Below are 14,995 nucleotides of genomic sequence, written 5' to 3'. Positions count from 1 at the left end.
ATTTGTAATAATTGGGATACGCATAGATAACAATTGCTATATTCCCTTTGCAGTAATACATTGCACTATGTAGCATATATATATATATATTTTTCAATAATACATAGCAGCACACATGATTATTTTCCCTCTCCCGTGATTTCCATACTTACCTTGGTGCCCTATGCACCCCTCACCCTAAGTGGGGCTTGTCCTGTACTCTCCAAACCAGAGTTGCCTCCTCCTAAGGACACTATATGAGACTTCTCCTAACATCCAACCCATGCTCACTTTAAACTTCAGAATCCTAAAAGCTTTGCTAATGAACACAGGCCACTTTATCAGAAGGATGCTGGATTGATTTGCAGAATGTGCTTGCCCTTGCAGAATTCTGGGGTCCTCCCACAGGTTGTGTTTCTATAAATGACAATCCAATCTGAGGCATGACAGCAGAGCAGGGTGGAAGGTTACAGAGTCTGCTCCACCTGCTGGAGCCTGAGCACTGAAGGACAAGCAGCTCCCAGCTCTGGGAGTGACGCCTCTGTCAGCTCCAGCCTCAAATTACCGACGGAGAGACACATTGGAAGGGAAGCAAAGGGGGCATCAGCTGCTGCTCGGGAGGGCATGGCCGGAGAGGCGCCAGTGTCTGTGCAGGGGAGCAAACTTCAGCCACATCCAGCCGGGAATACAGGACTGGGCAGACTGTAGACAGCAGCAGAACCCCACCACTGGGAGGAGAAGACCAATTGTTGCTCCAGCAGCAGCAGCGTCAAGGAAACGTGTTCTTCTCATCAGCAACTTCCATCCTGTTCTTACCTATGAAGAAGGGGCCTACGCGCTGCCAGGAGGAAAGAGGTCTATACTTGTGTGGGAAGGAATCTGAAGAACACAGCGGGCTCAGCTATAGAGGAGAAAGGTGACTGCACGGAAAGCTGCTGGCCCCCATTGTGTCAGCAGCATTCATCCCGGGGATATCCTGCACAGTGTCACTACTGGATTGTCACAGGTGGAGCAGGGTGAGCATTGATAGTATTGTCACAGGTGGAGCAGGGTGAGCATTGATAGTATTGTCACAGGTGGAGCAGGGTCAGCATTGATAGTATTGTAACAGGTGGAGCAGGGTCAGCATTGAGAGTATTGTCACAGGTGGAGCAGGGTCAGCATTGAGAGTATTGTCACAGGTGGAGCAGGGTCAGCATTGATAGTATTGTCACAGGTGGAGCAGGGTCAGCATTGATAGTATTGTCACAGGTGGAGCAGGGTGAGCATTGATAGTATTGTCACAGGTGGAGCAGGGTCAGCATTGATAGTATTGTAACAGGTGGAGCAGGGTCAGCATTGAGAGTATTGTCACAGGTGGAGCAGGGTCAGCATTGATAGTATTGTCACAGGTGGAGCAGGGTCAGCATTGAGAGTATTGTCACAGGTGGAGCAGGGTCAGCATTGAGAGTATTGTCACAGGTGGAGCAGGGTCAGCATTGATAGTATTGTCACAGGTGGAGCAGGGTCAGCATTGATAGTATTGGTACAGGTGGAGCAGGGTCAGCATTGAGAGTATTGGTACAGGTGGAGCAGGGTCAGCATTGATAGTATTGTCACAGGTGGAGCAGGGTCAGCATTGATAGTATTGTCACAGGTGGAGCAGGGTCAGCATTGATAGTATTGGTACAGGTGGAGCAGGGTCAGCATTGAGAGTATTGGTACAGGTGGAGCAGGGTCAGCATTGATAGTATTGGTACAGGTGGAGCAGGGTGAGCATTGATAGTATTGTCACAGGTGGAGCAGGGTCAGCATTGAGAGTATTGTCACAGGTGGAGCAGGGTCAGCATTGAGAGTATTGTCACAGGTGGAGCAGGGTCAGCATTGATAGTATTGGTACAGGTGGAGCAGGGTCAGCATTGATAGTATTGTCACAGGTGGAGCAGGATCAGCATTGATAGTATTGGTACAGGTGGAGCAGGGTCAGCATTGATAGTATTGTCACAGGTGGAGCAGGGTCAGCATTGATAGTATTGTCACAGGTGGAGCAGGGTCAGCATTGATAGTATTGTCACAGGTGGAGCAGGGTGAGCATTGATAGTATTGTCACAGGTGGAGCAGGGTCAGCATTGATAGTATTGGTACAGGTGGAGCAGGGTCAGCATTGAGAGTATTGGTACAGGTGGAGCAGGGTCAGCATTGAGAGTATTGTCACAGGTGGAGCAGGGTCAGCATTGATAGTATTGTCACAGGTGGAGCAGGGTCAGCATTGAGAGTATTGGTACAGGTGGAGCAGGGTCAGCATTGAGAGTATTGGTACAGGTGGAGCAGGGTCAGCATTGAGAGTATTGGTACAGGTGGAGCAGGGTCAGCATTGATAGTATTGGTACAGGTGGAGCAGGGTCAGCATTGAGAGTATTGGTACCGGTGGAGCAGGGTCAGCATTGAGAGTATTGGTACAGGTGGAGCAGGGTCAGCATTGATAGTATTGGTACCGGTGGAGCAGGGTCAGCATTGATAGTATTGGTACCGGTGGAGCAGGGTCAGCATTGAGAGTATTGGTACAGGTGGAGCAGGGTCAGCATTGATAGTATTGGTACAGGTGGAGCAGGGTCAGCATTGAGAGTATTGGTACCGGTGGAGCAGGGTCAGCATTGAGAGTATTGGTACAGGTGGAGCAGGGTCAGCATTGAGAGTATTGGTACAGGTGGAGCAGGGTCAGCATTGATAGTTTTGGTACAGGTGGAGCAGCATCAGGGGCAGCAGTGTCAGTAATATTAGTAAGTATTGGCACAGGTGGAGCAGTGTCCATAAAAAATTATATTATTGTCACAGGTGGAGCAGGGTCATCAGTAGTGTTTATAAATATTGTTAGTATAAGCACAGGTGGAGCAGGGTCAATAAATAGTGATAATATTGGCACAGGTGGAGCAGTGTCAGGAATATTAGTAAGTATTGGCACAGGTTGAGGAAGGTCAGCAGCAGTGTTTCTATAAATACTGATAATATTGGTACAGGTAGGGCAGGGTCAGTAAATATTTTTAGTACTGGTCCATGTGGAGCAGGGTCAGGAGCAGCAGTGCCAATACCCTTCGCCTTGGCTGCAGCTCCTGCACACGTCATTGCACAGGTGGAGCAGGCTCAGGAGCTGCAGTGCCAATATTCTTAGTTGTGGCACAGGTGGAGCAGGCTCAGGAGCAGCAGTGCCAATATTCTTTGCTTTGGCACAGGTGGGTCAGGGTCAGGAGCAGCAGTGCCAATATTCTTAGCTTTGGCACAGGTGGAGCAGGGTCAGGAGCAGCAGTGCCAATATTCTTAGCTTTGGCACAGGTGGGTGAGGGTCAGGAGCAGCAGTGCCAATATTTTTAGCTTTGGCACAGGTGGGTGAGGGTGAGGAGCAGCAGTGCCAATATTCTTAGCTTTGGCACAGGTGGGTGAGGGTCAGGAACAGCAGTGCCAATATTCGTAGCTTTGGCACAGGTGGGTGAGGGCCAGGAGCAGCAGTGCCAATATTCTTAGCTTTGGCACAGGTGGGTGAGGGTCAGGAGCAGCAGTGCCAATATTCTTAGCTTTGGCACAGGTGGGTGAGGGTCAGGAGCAGCAGTGCCAATATTCTCAGTTGTGGCACAGGTGGGTGAGGATCAGGGGCAGCAGTGCCAATATTCTCAGTTGTGGCACAGGTGGGTGAGGGTCAGGAGCAGCAGTGCCAATATTCTCAGTTGTGGCACAGGTGGGTGAGGGTCAGGAGCAGCAGTGCCAATATTCTCAGTTGTGGCACAGGTGGGTGAGGATCAGGGGCAGCAGTGCCAATATTCTCAGTTGTGGCACAGGTGGGTGAGGATCAGGGGCAGCAGTGCCAATATTCTCAGTTGTGGCACAGGTGGGTGAGGGTCAGGAGCAGCAGTGCCAATATTCTCAGTTGTGGCACAGGTGGGTGAGGGTCAGGAGCAGCAGTGCCAATATTCTCAGTTGTGGCACAGGTGGGTGAGGGTCAGGAGCAGCAGTGCCAATATTCTCAGTTGTGGCACAGGTGGGTGAGGATCAGGGGCAGCAGTGCCAATATTCTTAGCTTTGGCACAGGTGGGTGAGGGTCAGGAGCAGCAGTGCCAATATTCTCAGTTGTGGCACAGGTGGGTGAGGGTCAGGAGCAGCAGTGCCAATATTCTCAGTTGTGGCACAGGTGGGTGAGGATCAGGGGCAGCAGTGCCAATATTCTCAGTTGTGGCACAGGTGGGTGAGGGTCAGGAGCAGCAGTGCCAATATTCTCAGTTGTGGCACAGGTGGGTGAGGGTCAGGAGCAGCAGTGCCAATATTCTCAGTTGTGGCACAGGTGGGTGAGGGTCAGGAGCAGCAGTGCCAATATTCTCAGTTGTGGCACAGGTGGGTGAGGATCAGGGGCAGCAGTGCCAATATTCTTAGCTTTGGCACAGGTGGGTGAGGGTCAGGAGCAGCAGTGCCAATATTCTCAGTTGTGGCACAGGTGGGTGAGGGTCAGGAGCAGCAGTGCCAATATTCTCAGTTGTGGCACAGGTGGGTGAGGATCAGGGGCAGCAGTGCCAATATTCTTAGCTTTGGCACAGGTGGGTGAGGATCAGGGGCAGCAGTGCCAATATTCTTAGCTTTGGCACAGGTGGGTGAGGGTCAGGGGCGGCAGTGCCAATCCCTTCACCTTGGCTGCAGCTGTGGCACACGTCCTTGCACAGGTCTCCCTGCAGCAGGGGCACTAAGTGTGGGCACCTCAGCCTCATTGATTCCTCCTGTGTTTGTTTTCCTTCGTGCCCATGATTGCTGAGCCAGTTCTCCAATTGCTGTAGCCCATTCCTCCTCCTCATCCTCGGTCACTCCCATCCCCAGCGCCCTGCTCTCTGCAGCCCTCTCCTCCTCTCTCCGTCACCTGTTGGAACATCCGTGCCGTCTCTTACCCCCAGACAGTCTCTCTGGAAGCCCCTGAGACTGTCTAAAGGGGTCTTACCCGGAGAAATCTATGATTAGTTCGGTGTGTGTCTCATCTTACCGTGGACGAAAGTCTGGGAACAAACCCCCCTCCAAAACATGTCTGAAGGAGGAGATGGCAAAGGGGGAAGACTCTGGCAAGATCACCATCAATGTGGGGGGCACTCGGCATGAGACCTATAAGAGCACCCTGAGGACGCTGCCTGGCACTCGCCTGGCATGGCTGGCAGACCCTGACACCTCCAGCCAGTTGGATCTTGACACCCCTCAGACCGAGTTCTTCTTTGACAGACACCCCGGGATCTTCTCCTATGTCCTGAACTACTACCGCACGGGGAAGCTGCACTGCCCGGCGGACATCTGCGGTCCTCTGTTTGAGGAGGAGCTGGCGTTCTGGGGCATCGATGAGACCGATGTGGAGCCCTGCTGCTGGATGACATACCGGCAGCACCGGGAGGCGGAGGAGGCTCTGGATATCTTCGAGAACGTGGAGGCAGATGATGGTGATGAGGAGAAGGACTCCACACCCGAACTACTGTGTATAGAGGAGAGGGCAGACAGGTCCCGGGGGCGCTGCAAGCGAGGGCAGGCCAAGATGTGGGCACTGTTTGAGGACCCCTACTCCTCCAGAGCCGCCAGGGTAAGCGCTCAGCTGTCTTTCTTTGTATCATCTCCCTCCTTAATTAATGCTCTCCTTAGCCCCAAAGTAATGAAAAGATCAGATACTGATTCCTTGTCCCGTCCTCTAATATTTGTATATTTAAAGAATCAAACTTTATGTTCTATCAGTCATGGCTTGTGTTTACCAAACACAGAACACTTGATAAATAAACTCTGTGTCCGCAGGGTGATAGCCCAATAGCCCCAACTACTCACACCTTGGTAAACAGGCTTGTGTGTTAGGGCTCTGTTCACACACGATTTGGAGATTTGGCCAAAAATGCCATACAAAAAATGGCACACAAAAAAATCACATCCAAAAAAATACCATACAAAAAATGCCATACAAAAAAATGCCATACAAAAAATGCCATACAAAAAAATGGCATACAAAAAATGGCATACAAAAAAATGGCATACAAAAAATGCCATACAAAAAATGTCATACAAAAAAATGGCATACAAAAAAATTGCACACAAAAAATGCCATACAAAAAAAGGCATACAAAAAATGCCATAGAAAAAAATGCCATACAAAAAAATGCCATACAAAAAATGCCATACAAAAAAATGCCATACAAAAAATGCCATACAAAAAATGCCATACAAAAAATGCCATAGAAAAAAATGCCATACAAAAAAATGCCATAGCCTATTGTAGTCAGTGGGACCTGTTGGGATTCTCCACTGCTTCTGATTGAATTTTTCTGCAGCACAACAGAATTAAAATGTTTACTAAGTGAGATGGACTAGGAAAGCAGGCGGCCTAACCGGGAAATCAGTCACATTCCCAAATCCATATACTATATGTATATATATATATATATATATATATATATATATATATATATATATATATATATACATATATATATCCCTTGTCTGATAACACTAGTTGCTGTACCATATACATGCGGTCAGATGGTCAGATGGACCCCATGTTGCCAGCAAAGGGTTTAAACCTGTGATAACATAATAACATCTTAATTAGTGGATCATTTTTATCATATTTTACTATAGAAGTGTTTGTTTTTTTTTCTTTTTATAACAGAGCCCTTATATATTAAATGCCCCAATTTTACAGTACGTGGCAGAGTCTTTTACCTGAAGAATAATGTACTTGTCACTGAATTTCTGGCTTGTGGCAACCTGTGGCATTCAGCACCCGGGCACCTGCTCAGCCCCAGCTACGCCAATAATTATAGGGCATCTGTCACCTGCAAAACTTAATTTAAACTACTAATAAAGGCCTATAGGGGACGTGACTCATGTAACACATACTGTATATCTGCTGTATAGAGTTTACTTCTTTGGTTGTACATACAAAGTTTTAATATCATATGCAAATAAGGGCTTCTTGGTGCCCCCTTGGCATGGCCAAGGGCTAAGTGCACTGTTCCACTCTGTCAATCAACAAGCTGCGCACCTCCCCTTAGTTTGATGGACAGCACTCGCTTACCCAAAGCATGCACGCAGTAAACTGCAGGATCCCAGCATGCGCACACGTACACTGTCAGTGCAGGTGCGCTCTCACCTGCCTCTTTTGTATGCAGAAGCCGCTTGCTGCTGTGTAATTCTGTTGGCAGTGAACACAGAATCACAAAGTCACTGTGTGCACTCGCCTGTATAGCTCCTGCAGTGTCAGTGTGGACATGCAGTGCCAGGGATTCAATCATGCACTTTGGGCAAGCCAATGCTATCAATCTGGAAAGTTGATTGATGGGGCATTTGGTGCACTGTCTTATTCTAATTGAAGGGTGCACCGAGGAGCTGCATTTGCATATGAAGTAAAAAACATTTTTCCGTACAACTGAATAAGTGAAATCTTCACTGCAGTTACGAGTTTTATATGAGCCAAGACTCCTGTAGGACTATATAAGTAGTTTTAAACAAGGTTTGCAAGAGACAGACTGCCTTTAGTGATTGGAGTAGCTGCGGGTGGCATGTGCTCTGGGTCCTGGGGGTGAGCACGTTCCCCTAGTGCTAAGTGCCAATGGTTGCAACAATCAACATTGCCAATCCACGAGCCAATTCATGATTGTATTTTGATTTCTCTAAGTTAATTAGCCAGTAAGAGCCATATGATGCGATTTACAACCCTTTGGCGAGTAAACCAGTGGCGTAGCAAAGGGGGGGCGCGGTCCGCCCCAGGCGGCACGTGTCAGGGGGGCATCATTTTGGGGGTAAAAAATAAAAAATAGAAAAACATAGAAGAAATAATAATTGTTGATTAACCTCTTAATGACCCATACATACTGGGTACGTCATGGTTACCTAGTACTTAACGACCCATGACGTACCCAATACGTTATGGTGAAATCGCGTCCCCGGAGACTCGGTGGCTGCGATCGGTGTGCAAAAACCTTAGATTCGGGGAGGACGTGACCTCTGCCTGACCTTTGGAAGGGTAATGTCTCCCCCTCGGACCTACGGAGGCTTTGATTAGCTGACGAACGCCGCTCAGCCAATCACAGCCACTGTGATATTTCAGCCATTGAAAATGGCTGAAACATTGAAATCCAGCCATGATCAGTGCAGCTCCCAGCTCTGATTGGAACGATTGACCTTGTGACCGATCTCTCCAATCACCTTGGATCTGGGGTCGGTGACCTGTAGGTGACCACTCCCCTCAGCTTCACTTCATCCGTGAAAGCTAAGGAGAGTGCCAGTGCAAGTGCCATTTGGTAAGTGCCCCCGATCCACTGCTGCCCCCGCCACTGCCCCCTTTCAGCCACGCCACCGCCGCAGCAGCAATAGTCACCGCCCACGATCCACCGCCGCTACTGCCTCCGATCTTCCACCGCCGTTCTCCATTTGCTGCCCCTCCTCCATCCACCACCGCTCTCCCCATCAGCCGCTGCCCCCCTTCATACGCCACCTCTCCCCATCAGCCGCTGCCCCCTGCATCCGCTACCGCTCTCCTCATCAGCCGCTGCCCCCCTTCATACGCCACCGCTCTCCCCATCAGCCGCTGCTCCCTTTCATACGCCACTGATCTCCCCATCAGCCGCTGCCCCCCTCCATCTGTCACCCAATACCCAAGATACCCAAGTTATATATTCTGGATTATTGATGGCCAACGGAGGGGGGGGCGGCAAAAGCAGTTGCTACACCACTGGAGTAAAGGACTGCAGAGCCATAAATGTGATACCACCTAAAGCTTTGTCCTTTTGAAACAGATCCAGCAGCAATCAGTTATCTTAGCAGGACAGAAAGTTTTGGAGACACAACTTTTTTGCCAACCAAAAGAACTGATTGCAACTGGATCCATTTTGAAATTGAAGTCTATGGAAAATGGATCTGTTGAATAGCTATCCGTTTTTTTTTTTTAATCTGAAATGGATCTATTGTTGCTTACTGGATCAGTTTTAAATTTACCCGCCCACATGTCATCTTCTTGGAACTGATCCAGTAAGGAAAAAAACGGATAATTTTGAAATGGAAGAAAAAACTGAAGGCTATTCAACAGGTCCCTTTGTCCATAGACTTCAGAGACAAAAAGAACGGATCCATTTGCCATCATTTTTTTTTTTAACTGGACAAAAAAACCTTGTGTTTGCACAACTATTTTGTGCTGCTAAAATAAGTGATTTCTGGATCAGATGATTACTAGACATGTAAACTTAGCCTGTACTTTACAACTAGAGGTCTTAGAGACTATTTGTGGAGTGCAAAGGCAGACACAAACGTATTATTACGCCATTTTGAAAAAAGCCCTGTTTTGAAATCTGGGTGGTAGCAGATTCTCTTTAACAAACACAAAACATTTTCATGAAAAAAATCTGAAAAATATTTCTGTGTATACCAAAAATATAGTATGGATGAGAGGATCTAGAAAGCAAACAGCTCTGAAGCTCTTACGTAGACAAACCCATTGAAACAGACTCTGGGTATCTCCTTACTATTGGCTGAGTGCCCAGCAGTCTGAATGGCCTGAGTGACTGCCCAGGAAATAGGCGGACTGTGAGAAGTGGTTCACATTAGGACATGTAAATAGCGTACCTGTGGCTCGCTGAAACCTCATGCCGACAGCTTTTTGTTCCATAGACACGTTTTCCATAATTTGAATTTGTGCAAATGGAAATATCTGTGCTTGTCCTTTCATTTGTCTTGCAGGTAGTGGCGTTTATTTCTCTTTTCTTCATCTTGATGTCGATTACCACTTTCTGCTTGGAGACTCATGAGGCTTTTATTGTGGACATAAATGTAACCGAACTGGTGATTGTGGGAAATGTGACAAAGATCTCAGTGGTAAAAGAGGTGGAAACAGAACCCATTCTGACATACATCGAAGGGGTGTGTGTTTTTTGGTTCACACTGGAATTCATTGTCCGAATTACTTGCTGCCCAGATAAGTTGGTCTTCGTGAAGAACCTCCTGAACATTATAGACTTTGTGGCCATCTTGCCATTTTACCTAGAGGTGGGCCTCAGTGGCTTATCATCCAAAGCAGCACGAGATGTTTTGGGCTTCCTACGTGTAGTTCGCTTTGTCCGGATTTTACGTATATTCAAACTGACAAGACATTTTGTTGGGCTCCGAGTCTTAGGGCACACTCTTCGTGCAAGTACAAATGAGTTTCTGCTTCTAATCATCTTTTTAGCTTTAGGGGTTTTAATTTTTGCCACCATGATCTATTATGCAGAACGAATAGGTGCAAGTGCATCAGATCCAACTGGAAGCAACCACACACACTTCAAGAACATTCCCATAGGATTCTGGTGGGCAGTGGTCACCATGACCACACTTGGGTATGGGGACATGTATCCACAGACTTGGTCTGGCATGTTAGTGGGGGCGCTATGTGCCCTAGCTGGTGTGCTTACCATTGCAATGCCTGTTCCAGTCATTGTGAATAATTTTGGAATGTATTACTCTCTTGCTATGGCCAAACAAAAGCTTCCAAAGAAGAAAAAGAAACATGTTCCTAAACCTATGCAGCTGGACTCTCCAGTTACTGCTAAATCTGAAGACACGTCACATCGCAACAGCACTCAAAGTGAATCCTGCCCATTGGCTGGAGAGGATGTCACGGAAAAGAGGACAGGTAAGATGCACAACAGACATGTGCAGTGATATAATGAATGGCTAGCAGCAAGAACATTGAATTTTGGTTATTTCTGAATCTTCTTTGATTGTAAAATTCTTTTTCACTATGGTCTATACACTGTCTCAGGAATACAATGCCATTACGGCATTACTTTAATGGATTGATGTAGTGCTAGATGTGAGCACTTATTAAAACAGGTTTGGCTAGTTACTGTATCTTTTTAAACAGTTTTAAGAGAAAATAAGGTTCATGGCCTACCCTTAGAGGGAATCTGTCAGCAGGCGTTTGCTACCTCATCTGAGAGCAGCATGATAAAGTCAAAGAGACCCTGAATCCCATGATGTATCACCTAGATTACTGATACAATCAGAATTTTTTGATTTGGCCATACAGCTGAGCGGAGAGAGCTGTCCCACCTGTTCCAGGCTCTCAATAGAGAATTTACATTGACAGTGAGGTGTCAATCAGAGGAAGGGGCATGCCAGACTGCCATGCGCTTGACCTTGTAGTCTGAGCAATGATAAGTCCTGCTGTGTTCTATTGCTTAAACAAACATAGCAAGTAAACAACAGATTGGACCTTGCCAAGACAGGCATCCCTGAATTCTCTTTAACCCTTGCAGCATGCTGTCTTCAGCTTACATAGCAAATACCTGCTGACAGATTCCCTTTAAGGCCCAAATACACATTAGATATAAAGTAATACAAACTATCTAATGTGTATGTAAAGCCCCCGTCACACATAGCGTGATCGCTAGCGAGATCGCTGTAACGTCACAGGTTTTGTGACTTATCAGCGACCTCGCCAGCGATATCGCTGTGTGTGACAAGCAACAGCGAGCGGGCCCCTGCTGCGAGGTCGCTGATCGTGACAAAATGATCAGGACCATTTTTTGCTTGTTGGTCTTCCGCTGTGCAGCACGCATCGGCATGTTTGACAATGGGAGACCAACGAGCACCGGTTTTGAGTGTGCAGGGAGCCGTCGTTACACGGGTTGCTGGTGGCTCATGGGTGGTCGCTGGTCGCTGTGGAGATCTGCCTAATTGCCAGCTCAACAGCGACCATGAAGCGACGTTCCAGCGATCCCTGCCAGGTCAGATCACTGGTGGGATCGCTGGTACGTCGCTATGTGTAATGGAACCCTAAGTCTCTGGACTCTACACCAATAAATAATGTCGAGGGAGATAAGGATCCAGCTTATTGAATATCAATTGCTAATTATTTTGTTTGGCAGTAAGATAAGCCACTGCCAGAGGTGTCCGGTAGCAACTCTCTAACAGAGAACACAGAAATGCTCGGATGGACGTCAAAGGGAGATGACTGACAGTGAACGATCGTTTGGCCAACAGCTATCTAATATGTGCTTTTAGGATAGGCCATCATCATAAAATTGATGGGGTTTTTTCCCAGCATCCCTGCTAATCAGCTGAATAAAGGAATGGTGCTTGCTTGAGCTCTTCATTGTTTACTGTTTTTTTAGAGTTTTGAAGCTCACACCCATTTGCTTGAATGAGACTGAGCTGCAGTAAGCTTCAGTAACATGTACCAAAAGTATGGAGCTATGACTAGTAATGAAATAATAATGTCTTATTGGTGGGGGATGCAGGAAGTGAACTCCCAACAACCCGATATTGATGGCCTATCCTACATTACAATAATCATTTAGGTGGCTATAGCAAAGCTGGAAACTCAGTCTGGAATATAGTCCAGAGCTGCACAATGCCTCTTGTTAACAATGGAAATAACTAATAGTTTAGCTGATCACCTATAGAACATAGAGTATATCACAAAAATAAGTACACCCCTCACATTGTCCGAGTTATTTAGAGAGTACACAAAATTACACTCTTATACAAGCTGTACACTGATTACTTTACATTGCATCAGTGTCATATCTTCAGTGTTGTCTCATGAAAAGATCTAATAAAACATTTCTAAAATTGGGAGGGATGTTCTCACTTTTGTGATATACTGTATACTTTCATGCTTTTTAGTATTTATGGCTTTAGAGTGTAGACTTGTGTCTATGTATTTTCATCCAGTTTCCATTAAGCTTCATTATGAAAATTACCTTATAAAACACTGCCCTTGTTATCAATAGCAACCAAGCGGAGCTGAGATTTCATCTGGGGCAAACCTTCTTCAGGGCCTAACTAGACATCTGAGGAAGCCTGGACACAGACGAAACACGTTGTGTTTTTAATACATTTTTTATTTTTATATTGGTGATTTAATTCACATTTTACACTGGTGGGAGCAACTATCACCTGGATTTCCACTTCTGATAAAAATTATTACAATCACAATACATTAGAAGCATATATACACTTGATCATTGTGTCCAATATAAGTGTTTTAAATGTTTTATTTTAAACCATGGGCATATTATACAGTCTAGGTCATTCTTCACCAACTCTGCCGTTAGCCTAACCAGTGAGTTGTTTGTAAGGCGTAGCTGAGGAGGCAATTTTGGTAGAAGTGATTATATGCTGCCTAGGACTTTCTGTGGCTGTAGCATCTGTCGAGGAATGGTGAGAATTAAGGAATACTGGTCTAGGGGGGTCATATAAAAATCCATTTTGAGTAGGCTTTACACTAGCTTTTAGAATAGTGTGGATTTGTCTCCATTCACAAGAGCTTAAGGAAAGTTGGACAATATCTTGTACAAGGCCTGATGCACAGTTACAGTCTTATCGATATCAATTCTATGAGACACCCATTTCTAATCCTGTAAGTGAAAAGAAATAAAATACAAACACCAAAAAAATCCTTTATTTGAAGTAAATTACACACACCCTGTTTCACACCTTTATTAACCCCCAAAACACTCTTGCAGATCCGACGTAATTCACACAAAGTCCCACAGCAATCCTCATCTCTGATACATCTGGGACCTGTAGAGAGGGAAAACATGTCCGCTCTCCTCAGGGTTCGGGAATGTGTGGCGCCCCTGACCTGGTCAGGCACCACTGAGTACTGCACCCATGCTGGGGACAGTACAATACAGGTAATCCAGAAGGCTGACCGAGGTGTGACTACACAGGCGCATAGTGATCAGGTCTCACACATGTACCTTTGGGAGGACCCCTGGGGATCCCAGGAGGGGGTAAAAGCCTTCACCTCCACTTGAGGAGTGGAGGGGGCGAAGCCTCCATCTCCACTCAAGGGGTGTGGTAGAGAGCCTGGTTGCTAGGTGGCGTAGGCAGGCACAAGGGGAAAAGAGAAGGAGGAGTAGACAGTCTGAAGCAGAGTGCGGAGGAGTGAGGAGCATGGAAGTGGAGCTCAGACAGGAGCAGCAGTGCAGGTCCCACGAGTGAGCCGGTTTAGTGCAGCAGTCCAGGGAGAGCAGACGTCAGGAGCAGACCCCTGGAGCTGTTGCAGTCTAACAGCGTCCGCGCAGTGACTACCGACGGGGGAGAACGGTCACCTGGTAGTGCTGCCCGAACACCACACACAGCTGGAGAGAGAGCAGTGTAGTGGAAAGTAAGGAGACTGTCAGGGAGTACCAGGCCCAAACGGGCGGCAGATCCCGGAGCGGGGATAGATCCACCTTTCCTTGCTAAACCTGCCGGTGTGGGGCCCTTAAAGCCCACGCCACAACACCACAAAAGCCGCAGCCACGTGGCCACAGTTGGGGCCCATAGTTCACAGGAGGCAAGCAGCTGGAGTGATCTGGTCCAGGCGACAAGCAAACGGCAAACAAACGAGGGGAGCAGTTACTTCCCTGGGTGACCCCCATAGGGACTAAAAGTCGGGGTTACCACAAACCACAGAAGGGCTAAGGAAGGCGAGTCGGTAGCCACCCTCATCAGTCAGCCTGAAGGATACCTGGTTCCAGCCTGGTTCATCCCAGCTACGCCCGGGTTACTCACCCTGCCATCAACAGTGAGTAAAACCCCTGAAAGACATTCTGCTTGTGTTGTGTTATTCTGCGCCTTGTGGTTCTACACACTTACACAGGGCCCTGGGGCTTGCCTCACTCTCAGGAGGCTATTACAACTGACTGCACCCACCATCAGCCCCAGGCATCCCTTAATCTGCAGTGGCGGTCCCCACTGACCGCAATTCTGAGAGTGGCGTCACGACAATCCTAGATAGAAGATTTCCTACCTGTGACAGGATCCAGCTGAGTGGAGTCCCTGAAGGTAATGCACCGATACAACACTGGAGGGGCTTCACAAATGACTGACAGCGGGGGGACCCGGCTGTAAGCGGGGACATCATTCAGTTCAGTGGAGGTCAAACCCGCGCTCCTCCGCTGCTCTCAGTGAAAGTGCTGCCGGATTGTCTGAGTGTGGGTTACAAAAGTCTGTGTTCAAAGTTCAGCACTTAACACAGTCTGAAGTGGAGCTCAGGGAGAGCAGATGCAAAAAG

At 47.4% G+C, this 14,995-nt stretch overlaps 1 protein-coding gene across 2 annotated transcripts in view; it reads left to right on the top strand.

Annotated features, from left to right (window-relative positions):
• Positions 1-404: 404 nt before the first annotated feature.
• KCNC4 (potassium voltage-gated channel subfamily C member 4) overlaps positions 405-14,995 on the top strand; it is an 85,484-nt gene continuing 70,893 nt past the window's right edge. The window contains exons 1-3 of one of the 2 annotated variants that reach the window (XM_075335740.1): positions 405-3,988; positions 4,039-5,551; positions 9,688-10,618. In XM_075335740.1, the coding sequence (XP_075191855.1) occupies positions 4,943-5,551; positions 9,688-10,618 (1,540 nt within the window). In that variant the 5' untranslated portion in view covers positions 405-3,988; positions 4,039-4,942. Of the gene's footprint in view, positions 5,552-9,687; positions 10,619-14,995 lie in introns of both variants that reach the window. The other variant, XM_075335739.1, reaches the window with a different exon arrangement.

The sequence above is a fragment of the Anomaloglossus baeobatrachus genome, chromosome 2 (genome assembly GCF_048569485.1).
Source record: "Anomaloglossus baeobatrachus isolate aAnoBae1 chromosome 2, aAnoBae1.hap1, whole genome shotgun sequence".
NCBI classification, from domain to species: Eukaryota; Metazoa; Chordata; class Amphibia; order Anura; family Aromobatidae; genus Anomaloglossus; species Anomaloglossus baeobatrachus.
The sequence above is the reverse complement of the archived record's forward strand: the minus strand, read 5'-3'. Positions and strand labels throughout refer to the sequence as shown.